Source organism: Nerophis lumbriciformis, linkage group LG02 (assembly GCF_033978685.3).
Source record: "Nerophis lumbriciformis linkage group LG02, RoL_Nlum_v2.1, whole genome shotgun sequence".
Classification (NCBI taxonomy): domain Eukaryota; kingdom Metazoa; phylum Chordata; class Actinopteri; order Syngnathiformes; family Syngnathidae; genus Nerophis; species Nerophis lumbriciformis.
In genome coordinates this window covers 1,690,302-1,705,000 of record NC_084549.2, presented here as the reverse complement: position 1 = coordinate 1,705,000, position 14,699 = coordinate 1,690,302, and the positions used below count along the sequence as shown (strand labels likewise).

General features: G+C 41.1%; 1 protein-coding gene across 1 annotated transcript in view; it reads left to right on the top strand.

Annotated features, from left to right (window-relative positions):
* LOC133572380 (ankyrin-3-like) overlaps window positions 1-14,699 on the top strand; it is a 367,012-nt gene that overhangs the window by 210,679 nt on the left and 141,634 nt on the right. The window contains exons 25-26 of the mRNA XM_072915334.1: window positions 7,580-7,703; window positions 12,522-12,533. Coding sequence (XP_072771435.1) covers window positions 7,580-7,703; window positions 12,522-12,533 — 136 coding nt within the window. The remainder of the gene's footprint in view (window positions 1-7,579; window positions 7,704-12,521; window positions 12,534-14,699) is intronic.

Here is a 14,699-nt window from a genome sequence, read left to right as displayed (position 1 = left end):
TTATATTTATTCATTGCACACAGACTGATGCATTCAAATGTTTATTTCATTTAATTTTGATGATTTGAAGTGGCAACAAATGAAAATCCAAAATTCCGTGTGTCACAAAATTAGAATATTACTTAAGGCTAATACAAAAAAGGGATTTTTAGAAATGTTGGCCAACTGAAAAGTATGAAAATGAAAAATATGAGCATGTACAATACTCAATACTTGGTTGGAGCTCCTTTTGCCTCAATTACTGCGTTAATGCGGCGTGGCATGGAGTCGATGAGTTTCTGGCACTGCTCAGGTGTTATGAGAGCCCAGGTTGCTCTGATAGTGGCCTTCAACTCTTCTGCGTTTTTGGGTCTGGCATTCTGCATCTTCCTTTTCACAATACCCCACAGATTTTCTATGGGGCTAAGGTCAGGGGAGTTGGCGGGCCAATTTAGAACAGAAATACCATGGTCCGTAAACCAGGCACGGGTAGATTTTGCGCTGTGTGCAGGCGCCAAGTCCTGTTGGAACTTGAAATCTCCATCTCCATAGAGCAGGTCAGCAGCAGGAAGCATGAAGTGCTCTAAAACTTGCTGGTAGACAGGTGCGTTGACCCTGGATCTCAGGAAACAGAGTGGACCGACACCAGCAGATGACATGGCACCCCAAACCATCACTGATGGTGGAAACTTTACACTAGACTTCAGGCAACGTGGATCCTGTGCCTCTCCTGTCTTCCTCCAGACTCTGGGACCTCGATTTCCAAAGGAAATGCAACATTTGCATGGTTGGGTGATGGTTTGGGGTGCCATGTCATCTGCTGGTGTCGGTCCACTCTGTTTCCTGAGATCCAGGGTCAACGCAGCCGTCTACCAGCAAGTTTTAGAGCACTTCATGCTTCCTGCTGCTGACCTGCTCTATGGAGATGGAGATTTCAAGTTCCAACAGGACTTGGCGCCTGCACACAGCGCAAAATCTACCCGTGCCTGGTTTACGGACCATGGTATTTCTGTTCTAAATTGGCCCGCCAACTCCCCTGACCTTAGCCTCATAGAAAATCTGTGGGGTATTGTGAAAAGGAAGATGCAGAATGCCAGACCCAAAAACGCAGAAGAGTTGAAGGCCACTATCAGAGCAACCTGGGCTCTCATAACACCTGAGCAGTGCCAGAAACTCATCGACTCCATGCCACGCCGCATTAACGCAGTAATTGAGGCAAAAGGAGCTCCAACCAAGTATTGAGTATTGTACATGCTCATATTTTTCATTTTCATACTTTTCAGTTGGCCAACATTTCTAAAAATCCCTTTTTTGTATTAGCCTTAAGTAATATTCTAATTTTGTGACACACGGAATTTTGGATTTTCATTTGTTGCCACTTCAAATCATCAAAATTAAATGAAATAAACATTTGAATGCATCAGTCTGTGTGCAATGAATAAATATAATGTACAAGTTACACCTTTTGAATGCAATTACTGAAATAAATCAAGTTTTTCCAAAATATTCTAATTTACTGGCTTTTACCTGTAAAGATGTGTATTTACAACATTAATAACATATCACATACAATTATAAAAAAAGCTTGTTGTGAAAAGTCAATTGGAATTTCACAAGGAAAAAGGTCACAATTTCACAAGAAAAGTTTGCATTTTGGCAGTCTTATAATAAAAGTCGTCATTTTACTCAATGCAAGTCAACATTATACAAGAACAACTGAACATTTGTGCAATATTATGATAAAAGTTAGAATTTTACTCAACAGTCGCAATTTTACAAGAAGAGCTTATAGTTTTGGGCAATTTTATGAAAAGAGTAATTTTACTCGACAAAAGTCACAATTTTAGACGAAAACTTTAACATTTTGGCAGCATTATGAAAATAATCAGAATTTCGCTTGGCAAAATTATGGCAAAAGTCATAATTTTACTCAAAAAATGTCACTATTTTACAAGAACAACAAAAAAATGTGATAAAATTCCGAATTTTTTTCTAACAAATGTCACCATTTTGCTTTAAAAGTAATAATTTTACATTAAAAAAGTAATAATTTTACGATAAAATATTGCAATATTACGGAAACAGAAAGAATATGAGAAATTGTTTCCAATTTTATAAGAAAAAAATTGACACATTGTGAGAAAAACACTGCTTTTAGTTATTTTCTTTTTTTTGTTTGTAATTGGTTTTTAATCTTCATTATTTACTTCAAGTTATTACAGTATGTCTCTATATACATATTTTATTTTATTTTTTAAAAATAATTTTGGCCAAAGGGGGCGCATTTCAATTTCTTACATACACTTGTTATTTCATATGTTGACCAGAGGTGGAGCACTTTTAAAAGCAACACAAAGTCAATGTGAAAAATCCCTCCTTTTTGGGACCACCCTCATTTTGATAGATGTCACCACCAGGGGTGCAGAGAAGATCTCTATTTTTTGTGTTTGTTGTAATGTGCTTAAGGTTGATGACAAAGGAGTCAGGGACCACAGATGACAAAAGAGTCAGGGACCACAGATGACAAAGGGGTCAGGGACCACAGATGGCCCCTGTGCCACACTTTGGGCAACCCAGCTGTAGAAGCTAACTGTTAATGGCCACCAAAGCTTATTTAATCCCACCCCTTTCCCACTTCAGAGCGTTTACAAATATATACATTCATTTACTGACTTTATAGTAAAATGACATCCGTGAATGAGTAATACAACAGTTTTGTAATATATAATGAAGTCAGTCATTATTAACAAACTGAGATGAAGAATATCTTATTTTCAATAAGGTTGAAAGTATTTTTCATAATGTTTAATTATAATAATAATAATAGATTTTATTTGTAAAACACACTTTACATTGAGCAAACAACCTCAAAGTGCTACAGTGATTTGAAAAAAAAAAAAAAAAAAAAGATAATAAACAATAAAAATAAAAACTAGAACAGCCTAAAAAAATTTTTAGAAAAAATTTAAAAAAAATTCAAAAATTCAAAATTTTTTACAAAAATTAAAAAATGTTTTCAAAAAGTTAAAAAAAAAAAAAAAAAAAAAAAAGGGTTTTAAGTTAAAACATGATTTTCAAGGTAAAAAATTATTTTCAAGGTAAAAAAAATTTTTCAAGGTACATTTTTTTTTCAAGGTTAAAAATGATTTTCAAGGTAAACAAATGATTTTCAAGGTAAAAAAAAATTTCAAGGTAAATTTTTTTTTTCAAGGTAAACATTTTTTTCAAGGTAAAAAATCATTTTCAAGGTAAAAAAAAAAATTTCAAGGTAACATTTTTTTTTCAAGGGTAAAAATGATTTTCAAGGTAAAAAATGATTTTCAAATGTTTTTAATTTTTTAAAAATGTTTTTAAAGTTTTTAAATTTTTTTAACTTCTTTAACTTTTTTAAATTTTTTAACTTTTTTTTAACTTTTTTTAATTTTTTTAAAACAATTTAAACAATTTTAAAAATGTTTGATTTTTTTAAACAATTTTAACAATTAACATTTTTTTTTAGGGTTAGGGTAAAATTTTTTCAAAAAAGTTAAAAAAAAGTTAAAAATATTAAAAAAAAAATTTAAATATTTAAAAAAATATTAAAAATTTTTACAAAAAATTTAAAAAAAATGTTTTTTAAAGAATTAAAAAAAAAATTGAAATTTTTAAAAAAATTAAAAAAATATTTTTTTTTTACAAAAATTCAAAAAAAAATTCAAAAAGTTAAAACACTTTTTTTTTTTTTTTTTTTTTTTTTTTTTAAGTTAAAACATGATTTTCAAGGTAAAAAATGATTTTCAAGGTAAAAAAAATTTTTCAAGGTAAAATTTTTTTTTCAAGGTAAACATTTTTTTTCAAGGTAAAAAATCATTTTCAAGGTAAAAAAAAATTTTCAAGGTAAAATTTTTTTTTCAAGGGTAAAAATGATTTTCAAGGTAAAAAATGATTTTCAAATTTTTTTAATTTTTTTAAAAAAAATTTAAATTTTTTTATTTATTTTTTAAATGTTTAACTTTTTTAAATTTTGTTACTTTTTTAACTTTTTAAAAAAAATTTAAAACAATTTTAAACAATTTTAAAAATGTGATTTTTTAAACAATTTTAACAATTAACTTTTTTTTTTAGGGTTAGGGTTAGGGTAAAAAAAAATTTAAAAAGTTAAAAAAAAGTTAAAAAAAAGTTTAAAAAAAAGGGTTTTAAAGCCTTTTTTAAAAGCATCCACAGTCCGTGGTGCTCTCAGGTGGTCAGGGAGAGCATTCCACAGACTGGGAGCGGCGGAGCAGAAAGCCCGGTCTCCCATTGTTCGTAGCTTTGTCCTCAGAGGTTGGAGGAAGTTAGCCTGTCCGGAGTGGAGGTGTCGTGTGGAGGATTTGGGGGTGAGCAGTTCTTTGAGGTAGAGGGGGGCATTTCCATGGAGGCACTGGTGAAACAGGAAGCCAGAGAAGGGATTTGAGAGTTGGTGTGATATGGTCATATTTCCGCACTCTCATCAGGATCCTAGCAGCACTATTCTGTATGTATTGCAGCTTCTGGATCTTCTTGCTGGGGATCCCCACAAGAAGTACGTTGCAGTAATCTAGCCTGCTTTAACTTCTTTACTTCATCATTTAATTCCACATACTGATATGCTAAAGTTTCTAATTGTTGTACGTGCACAAATGTTTTAAATTACATTTTCCTCGAAGGTTATATTTCTCCTCTTTAGTAGAGAAGAATTGTTGTACATTCTTCTCTTACCATCCTATGGTCACATGTGTTGTCTTACGTCAGCACCGGAAGTCGTAAAATTAGCGGGTTTTTTTCGGTGATGAATAGGGAAGTCCTTCTTTAGCTGCTGTATTGTTTTATCACATTTGCTGCCTTTGCACCTGTCAATGTTTACTCTTGTATGCACAATAAATCAACAAAAAAAATCCTGACTTTGGAGCAATGTTCACGGACTAGAGATGCGCGGTTTGCGGGCACAACCGCGGAGTCCGCGGATTATCCGCGGATCGGGCGGATGAAATTAAAAAAAATTAGATTTTATCCGCGGGTCGGGTCGGGTGATTGAAATTTAAAAAAATTAGATTTTAAATAGATTCAGGCGGGTGGCAGTTAAACCAATTGGGAAATATATATACATAGTTAAATGTTAAAGTACCAATGATCGTCACACACACACTAGGTGTGGTGAAATTTGTCCTCTGCATTTGACCCATCCCCTTGTTCACCCCCTGGGAGGTGAGGGGAGCAGTGGGCAGCAGCGGTGCCACGCCCGGGAATAATTTTTGGTGATTTAACCCCCAATTCCAACCCTTGATGCTGAGTGCCAAGCAGGGAGGTAATGGGTCCCATTTGTATAGTCTTTGGTATGACTCGGCCGGGGTTTGAACTCACAACCTACCGATCTCAGGGCGGACACCAACCACTAGGCCACTGAGTAGGTGGTGGTTGTTACCCACATACGAAAAACGAGCAGGCACCTGCAGCATATGCCACAACAGAAGGAAAAAAAAAGAAGAGATGGACACTTTTACGGAGCGGAGGGGTCCGGGACCGAGGCCCCTTCCCCCGAGAGGGCCCCACCGGGAGCCGTAGCTGAGGCGATCCGCGAGAAGGGCCCGACGCACGTCCAGGGTCACCACCGCGCCCACCGCACCGACACCCCGCCTCGTCCGCCTTCGCCGCGGCCGGCATCACGCGCAGCAGGTAAGCAGCTTACCTGCCCGCCACCCCTGTTGCCGGGGGCGCGTAACAGGGGGCGCGTAACAGGGGTCACTCCGCGCGCAGTGCGCTCACGAAAGGGGTGGGGCTCACCCTGGTTGATATAGACAGCAGGACGGTGGCCATGGAAGTCGGAACCCGCTAAGGAGTGTGTAACAACCCACCTGCCGAATCAACTAGCCCTGAAAATGGATGGCGCTGGAGCGTCGGGCCCATATACCCGGCCGTCGCCGGCAGCGAGACGCGCTTGGAGGTGCGCTCAGCGCGGCTCCCATATGATTGCGCACTGGTGTGCGTCTGGGTCGTGACAGCGTGGCACGCGAATGTCTGTGCTGCATTGGATCAGTCTCCTTTCTTTAACAGGCAAAAGCTTTATAACCTCACTAATGCCTTGCATCGTCTATATTAGATATATAACAACGGGCGGGTGCGGGCGGATGCGGTTCTGATCAAATGTTACATCGGGTGGATTGCGGATGGTTGACGACTTTCTGATGCGGTTGCGAATGAAATAATTGCCTATCCGCGCATCTCTATCACGGACTCTAGTATTTGGCTCTCTATTAGATGCAATGCTTTTCCTTATTGGGACCATGATTTGTGTCATCACTTGTTCACGCCTCCTCATATGGAAGCTACTTTTCCTTGTTGATGTCTCAAGAAGGGTAGACATACAAGAACACACACACACACACACACACACACACACTATCTGTCATGCAGCTCACATGTTGCACAAAGTAACTTATCTTGTGCAATGTTCGCCTGGTTCTTCAAAACTATTTCAGCCGTGACAGTTGTGTGTGTTTGGACACTTTGTCCACTCGGCTGCGTTCCGGACAAGTTCCGCCAATAAGAAGCTTTCTGTGAGCAGGAGAATTAACTGCGACTTTTGCACGTCGTCAGAAGGCAGCGGACCTCGCACTTTCTCCTCTTTCTACTAATATTTGGAGTATTTGAAGCGAATTCGGTGTGTAAATACTTTATTTGTTCATCAGCGGAGTTGTCTTTTTGTCAGTTTTTTCCATGAGTGGGGAAATATAAACAAAACGACTGTTAATGGCGACGTCAGATCACGGTAAGTTAATTACACAAATAAAGTCTATTTTTACCCGAAATAGGATGCGATACGTTTTAATTGAATGTATAGTGTAGATGTAACTTTATTTTCGCATGTTTTTGGAGAAGTTTCTGTGCTTAAATGGGACCCGCTGGGTTGTCAAGTCAAACACTGTCGCGGACAGGAAAAGAATTGAGCCTTCAAAATAAAAGTGCCACGTTCGTTTGATATAAACACGCTAGTCCGTTCCAGAGCACAATTAGCTTTGTTAATACATGTCGTGTAGCGTGTTGCGTAGTTAAATTGATATTTACAGCGAATTTGTCCACGTTAAGGTTCGATAACAGCGAGTTGTTTGGCCCGCATTGTGAAAAGCTCAACCCGGAAAAGGGTTTCGGCGTAGTGCGAGTGTAGTGCGGCAGGCGAGGGGAGGGGCTGCGGTGAAGGAGCAGCTGCGGCTTCACGCTCGCTCACAACCGCCGAGCATGAGGGAGAAAGCCAAGCACTCTCGCCGCCCTGCCGGCGTCGTGGAGCGGCGTGTCATCGTCCACCGATCCGCTGAGCGAGGTGTGGTTGTGCTGCTTGACTTTTTCTGCACCGTCAGATGTAAATGCATCATGTAGGATTCTTCTCTTGTGCATGCTTCTACTTGGTGCTTATTATTGTTATTGTTATTGTTATTGTTATTGTTATTGCACCATTGCCATAAATACACGAATAAATCAAATAGGCCAACTTCAAAGTTGCAGGTGCAGTGCTGAGAAATGACCCAAAAGGCCCCCCCAGAATGGTCACAATCATACCTTTCTCCTGCCGCATTGTCCCCCTCTTAACATGATGCTGTGCCCCCGCCAGGTGAGGATGCTCTAACCGGGGACACGGACAAGTACCTGCGGCCCCAGGACCTGAAAGAGCTGGGGGACGACTCTCTGCCCCATGAGGGCTACATGGGCTTCAGCATCGGCGCCCGCTCAGCCAGGTGAGTGTGCAGCTCTTTTTTTGTTCCTCATCAAGTCAGGATGCTCAAACGAGAGAGAGAAATAAAAGACATGACGTCACTGCTTTATGACACCTGCTGGTGAAGCCTGCATTGCTCTTCCAACACAAACACAAACTGGAAAGTTGCCAGGTAATGATTGAAGATGATGACATGAATCAGCGTTTTGTGTGGCCGGGTTACGAAGTTTGAAACAGTGAAACGCTCGGATGAGCTTAGATTGGTTTCACAGTGCAGCGCCGCAACAATGGAGGGAAAAGGACCGCAATGAAAACACAGCAGCATCTTTTGGCAGGGGGGGCGTAACGCCACGCGTACTCGTAACGCGTCGTGTACTCGTGACGCCACGTGTACTCGTAACGCCACGTGTACTCGTAACGCGTCGTGTACTCATAGCATATTGTGTACTCGTAACGCCTCGTGTACTCGTGACGCCACGTGTACTCGTAACGCCACGTGTACTCGTAATGCGTCGTGTACTCGTAGCATATTGTGTACACGTAACGCCTCGTGTACTCGTGACGCCTCGTGTACTCGTGACGCCACGTGTACTCGTAACGCGTCGTGTACTCGTAGCATATTGCGTACTCGTGACGCCACGTGTACTCGTGACACCACGTGTACTCGTGACGCCACGTGTACTCGTAACGCCACGTGTACTCGTGACACCACGTGTACTCGTAACGCCACGTGTACTCGTAAAGCCACCTGTACTCGTAGCGCGTCGTGTACTCGTAACGCCACGTGTACTCGTAACGCCACGTGTACTCGTAACGCGTCGTGTACTCATAGCATATTGTGTACTCGTAACGCGTCGTGTACTCGTAACGCCACGTGTACTCGTAACGCCACGTGTACTCGTAACACGTCGTGTACTCGTAGCATATTGTGTACTCGTAACGCCTCGTGTACCCGTGACGCCACGTGTACTCGTAAAGCGTCGTGTACTCGTAGCGTATTGTGTACTCGTAGCGCCTCGTGTACTCATAACGCGTCGTGTACTCGTAACATATTGTGTACTCGTAACGCCTCGTGTACTCGTGACGCCACGTGTACTCGTAACGCGTCGTGTACTCGTCGCGTATTGTGTACTCGTAACGCCTCGTGTACTCGTAACACGTTGTGCACTCGTAACGCGTCGTGTACTCGTAACACCACGTGTACTCGTAACACCACGTGTACTCGTAACGCGTCGTGTACTCGTAACACCACGTGTACTCGTAACGTGTCGTGTACTCGTGACGTCACGTGTACTCGTAACGCGTCATGTACTCGTAGCGTATTGTGTACTCGTAACGCCACGTGTACTCGTAACGCCACGTGTACTCGTAACGCCACGTGTACTCGTAATGCGTCATGTACTCGTAACGCCACGTGTACTCGTGACACCACGTGTACTCGTAACACCACGTGTACTCGTAACGTGTCGTGTACTCGTGACGTCACGTGTACTCGTAACGCGTCATGTACTCGTAGCGTATTGTGTACTCGTAACGCCACGTGTACTCGTAACGCCACGTGTACTCGTAATGCGTCATGTACTCGTAACGCCACGTGTACTCGTGACACCACGTGTACTCGTAACGCCACGTGTACTCGTAAAGCCACCTGTACTCGTAGCGCGTCGTGTACTCGTAACGCCACGTGTACTCGTAAAGCCACCTGTACTCGTAGCGCGTCGTGTACTCGTAACGCCACGTGTACTCGTAGCGCGTTGTGTACTCGTAACGCCACGTGTACTCGTAACGCCACGTGTACTCGTAGCGCGTTGTGTACTCGTAACTCGTAACGCCACGTGTACTCGTAACGCCACGTGTACTCGTAACGCGTCATGTACTCGTAATGCCACGTGTACTCGTAATGCCACGTGTACTCGTAACGCGTCGTGTACTCGTAACGCCACGTGTACTCGTGACGCCACGTGTACTCGTAACGCGTCGTGTACTCGTAACGCGTCGTGTACTCGTAGCGTATTGTGTACTCGTAACGCCTCGTGTACTCGTAACACGTCGTGTACTCGTAACGCGTCGTGTACTCGTAACACCATGTGTACTCGTAACGCGTCGTGTACTCGTAGCGTATTGTGTACTCGTAACGCCTCGTGTACTCGTGACGCCACGTGTACTCGTAACGCGTCGTGTACTTGTAGCGTATTGTGTACTCGTAGCGCCTCGTGTACTCGTAACGCCACGTGTACTCATAATGCCACGTGTACTCGAAATGCCACGTGTACTCGTAACGCGTCGTGTACTCGTAGCGTATTGTGTACTCGTAACGCGTCGTGTACTCAGAACGCCACGTGTACTCGTAACGGGGCGTTCAGTACCCAGAACTTGAAAACCCTCTTTTCTTGTCAAAGTCTCCTGTTTGGGAACCATCCAAATAAAATAAGTCTTATCACTTTTATGTGTTACATTTTGTTCCCTGACTGTAGTAAAAGATCAATCGAACCGTGATCTTTAAAACAAGAAAAAAAAAGGTCAGAATTTCACAAGACAAAGTTTGAATGTTGGCAGTTTTATAATAAAAGTCAACATTTTGCAAGAAAAACTGAACATTTGCGCAATATGATAAAGGTTGGAATTTTACTCCATGACAGTCGCAATTTCACAAGAAAAGCTTACAATTTTGGCAATTTTATGAAAAGAGTCGTAATTTTACTCGACAAAAGTCACAATTTTATAAGAAAACTTAACATTTTGGCAACATTATGAAAATAATCATAATTTTGCTTGGCAAAATTATGACAAAAGTCATAATTTTACTCAAAATGTCACTATTTTACAAGAACAACAAAAAAATGTTGTGATAAAATTCAGAATTTTTTCTAACAAATGTCACCATTTTGCTTTAAAAGTAATCATTTTACGTAAAAAAGTATTCATTTTACGAGAAAATATTGCAATATTACAGAAACAGAAAGAATATGAGAAATTGTTCCCAATTTTATAAGTAAAAAATTGACACATTGTGAGAAAAACACTGCTTTTAGTTCTTTTTTTTTGTAATTGGTTTTTAATCTTCATTATTTACTTCAAGTTATTACAGTATGTCTCTATATACAGGTAAAAGCCAGTAAATTAGAATATTTTGAAAAACTTGATTTATTTCAGTAATTGCATTCAAAAGGTGTAACTTGTACATTATATTTATTCATTGCACACAGACTGATGCATTCAAATGTTTATTTCATTTAATTTTGATGATTTGAAGTGGCAACAAATGAAAATCCAAAATTCCGTGTGTCACAAAATTAGAATATTACTTAAGGCTAATACAAAAAAGGGATTTTTAGAAATGTTGGCCAACTGAAAAGTATGAAAATGAAAAATATGAGCATGTACAATACTCAATACTTGGTTGGAGCTCCTTTTGCCTCAATTACTGCGTTAATGCGGCGTGGCATGGAGTCCATGAGTTTCTGGCACTGCTCAGGTGTTATGAGAGCCCAGGTTGCTCTGATAGTGGCCTTCAACTCTTCTGCGTTTTTGGGTCTGGCATTCTGCATCTTCCTTTTCACAATACCCCACAGATTTTCTATGGGGCTAAGGTCAGGGGAGTTGGCGGGCCAATTTAGAACAGAAATACCATGGTCCGTAAACCAGGCACGGGTAGATTTTGCGCTGTGTGCAGGCGCCAAGTCCTGTTGGAACTTGAAATCTCCATCTCCATAGAGCAGGTCAGCAGCAGGAAGCATGAAGTGCTCTAAAACTTGCTGGTAGACGGCTGCGTTGACCCTGGATCTCAGGAAACAGAGTGGACCGACACCAGCAGATGACATGGCACCCCAAACCATCACTGATGGTGGAAACTTTACACTAGACTTCAGGCAACGTGGATCCTGTGCCTCTCCTGTCTTCCTCCAGACTCTGGGACCTCGATTTCCAAAGGAAATGCAAAATTTGCATGGTTGGGTGATGGTTTGGGGTGCCATGTCATCTGCTGGTGTCGGTCCACTCTGTTTCCTGAGATCCAGGGTCAACGCAGCCGTCTACCAGCAAGTTTTAGAGCACTTCATGCTTCCTGCTGCTGACCTGCTCTATGGAGATGGAGATTTCAAGTTCCAACAGGACTTGGCGCCTGCACACAGCGCAAAATCTACCCGTGCCTGGTTTACGGACCATGGTATTTCTGTTCTAAATTGGCCCGCCAACTCCCCTGACCTTAGCCCCATAGAAAATCTGTGGGGTATTGTGAAAAGGAAGATGCAGAATGCCAGACCCAAAAACGCAGAAGAGTTGAAGGCCACTATCAGAGCAACCTGGGCTCTCATAACACCTGAGCAGTGCCAGAAACTCATCGACTCCATGCCACGCCGCATTAACGCAGTAATTGAGGCAAAAGGAGCTCCAACCAAGTATTGAGTATTGTACATGCTCATATTTTTCATTTTCATACTTTTCAGTTGGCCAACATTTCTAAAAATCCCTTTTTTGTATTAGCCTTAAGTAATATTCAAATTTTGTGACACACGGAATTTTGGATTTTCATTTGTTGCCACTTCAAATCATCAAAATTAAATGAAATAAACATTTGAATGCATCAGTCTGTGTGCAATGAATAAATATAATGTACAAGTTACACCTTTTGAATGCAATTACTGAAGTAAATCAAGTTTTTCAAAATATTCTAATTTACTGGCTTTTACCTGTATTCATCTCTGGTCACTTACACACATGAGGCTCTCTCAACCCTCCAATCCAGACTTTCTCTGATGCTTTCCTATTTTGTCTTTTTTGTCCGACACGCCGTCTCTCTCTCTCTCTCTCTCTCTCTCTCTCTCTCTCTCTCTCTCTCTAGCCCTAGAATCAGGTAAGACCAGAGTAGTTCCTTTTGTAGCTCTCAATGGCGTCCATCCCCACTGTGACTCCCCCTAAACTCACACCCTTAAATCCTATGAACGCCCACAGAGAGCTTCCCTCCCCCTCTGTGTGTCACCCAAGTGTGTGTTTGTGGTGGACTTGTGTCTCTTGTCTTCTTCTGATGCCTCGTGTCATCACCTTCTTTTCTCACCTCAACCTTGCAATGGAGGCCCTCCTGCTTTTTGTCCACTTTGAGTTCTGTGTGCTGTGATGTGGTTTTCTTTGAAGTGGCAACTTCCAGGGATCAGGCACACACGTCAGGGCTCGGACAAACCTATTTAGTCCATGATACAGCACAGAGTGGTGTTTCTAGAGAGTACCGTTTCATGCCCCATTAAAAAAAAAACATTGTTTTTAAACTATTAACATTTATTAACACGTTTGAAAAATTGGCGCCTTTGAGTACTGGTATCAATTCCCAAGTACCAGGAATTGGTACTGTGCCAATCCCTAGCTGTGACGCTACCACTGCCCATGTACTCAATTATCCTGCTATTCTAACAATTTTAACTGAGTCCTGGGATCACGATTCGATTCAGAATTGATTCTCGATTGAAACCGATTCTCGCAAGGTATTATTTGGTATAATAATTAGGGCCCGCATGGCCCATTGCATAAGGACTCCCTTTGGGAGTCCTTATGCAATGGGACATAAGGACCTATTGAATTTGCAAGGTTTTATTATTCTTTATTCTTTATTCTTCCGCCGCCACTTTAAACTGTAATTTGACCCACTTAACATGCTTCAAAACTCACCATATTTGACCCCCGAAAATTGCCTTTTTAAAAAAAAAAAAAACGAACCACAAAACTCAAAATTGCGCTCTAGCGCCCCCTACAAAAAAAAAAACTAGACTGCTTGTAACTCCCACTAGGAAGGTCGGAGAGACATGAAACAAAAACCTTTATGTAGGTGTGACTTAGACCTACATTTCATAATAGTATATTCTCGGGCAAAAATCAACAGGAAGTTGGCAATTCCCCCTTCAAGACAAAAAAGTACTAAAAACAGTCACTTTTGCCTCTTTGAGCTGTAATTTGACCCCCTTAACATGCTTCAAAACTCACCAAACTGAACACACACATCAGGACTGGCTAAAACTGTGATCTAATGAAAAAACCTAACCCCAAATCTAAAAATTGTGCTCTACAGCAATTTTTGAATAAAACTGATAAAAAACTGCTCCTCGGAAGAAAAATATTACAAAACTGCCTGTAACTCCCACTGGGAAGGTCGGAGAGACATGAAACAAAAACCTCTATGTAGGTCTTACTTAGACCTACATTTCATAAATTGACAACCCCCAGCAAAAATCAACAGGAAGTTTGCTATTCCCCCTTCAAAAAAATTTTTTTGTAAAAACCGGTCAGCTTCCTTCAAAAACTATCTCCTCTGAGCGCGTTTGTCGTTTCGGCTTCAAACTCACACAGGTGAGAGATAAAACCCTTGTGATTAAAAGTATAGATGGGATTTTTAATACCTGCTCCGGTTTAGATTTTATGACCCTTCAAAGACCCGCTGCGCTGATGCTGCTGCTATTTTTTTAAGATGGCTGCTTAAAAGCAGGAAGCACCAACGTGCCCACACAATGCAGACAAGGTAGGTACACTAGACAAAAGTCTTGGGACACTTCAGACTAAAAGTAGACAAAAGTATTGGGACACTTAGGACTAGCACCTGCCAAATACGCGGGCCCGACCAACGCTGCTTGCAGCTTTAATTATTCTTTATTCTTTATTCTTCCGCCGCCACTTTAAACTGTAATTTGACCCACTTAACATGCTTCAAAACTCACCATATTTGACCCACACATCAGGACCTGCGACAATTGCCTTTTTAAAAAAAAAAAAAACGAACCACAAAACTCAAAATTGCGCTCTAGCGCCCCCTACGAAAAAAAACAACTAGACTGCTTGTAACTCCCACTAGGAAGGTCGGAGAGACATGAAACAAAAACCTTTATGTAGGTGTGACTTAGACCTAGATTTCATAATGGTATATTCTCGGGCAAAAATCAACAGGAAGTCGGCAATTCCCCCTTCAAGACAAAAAAGTACTAAAAACAGTCACTTTTGCCTCTTTGAGCTGTAATTTGACCCCCTTAACATGCTTCAA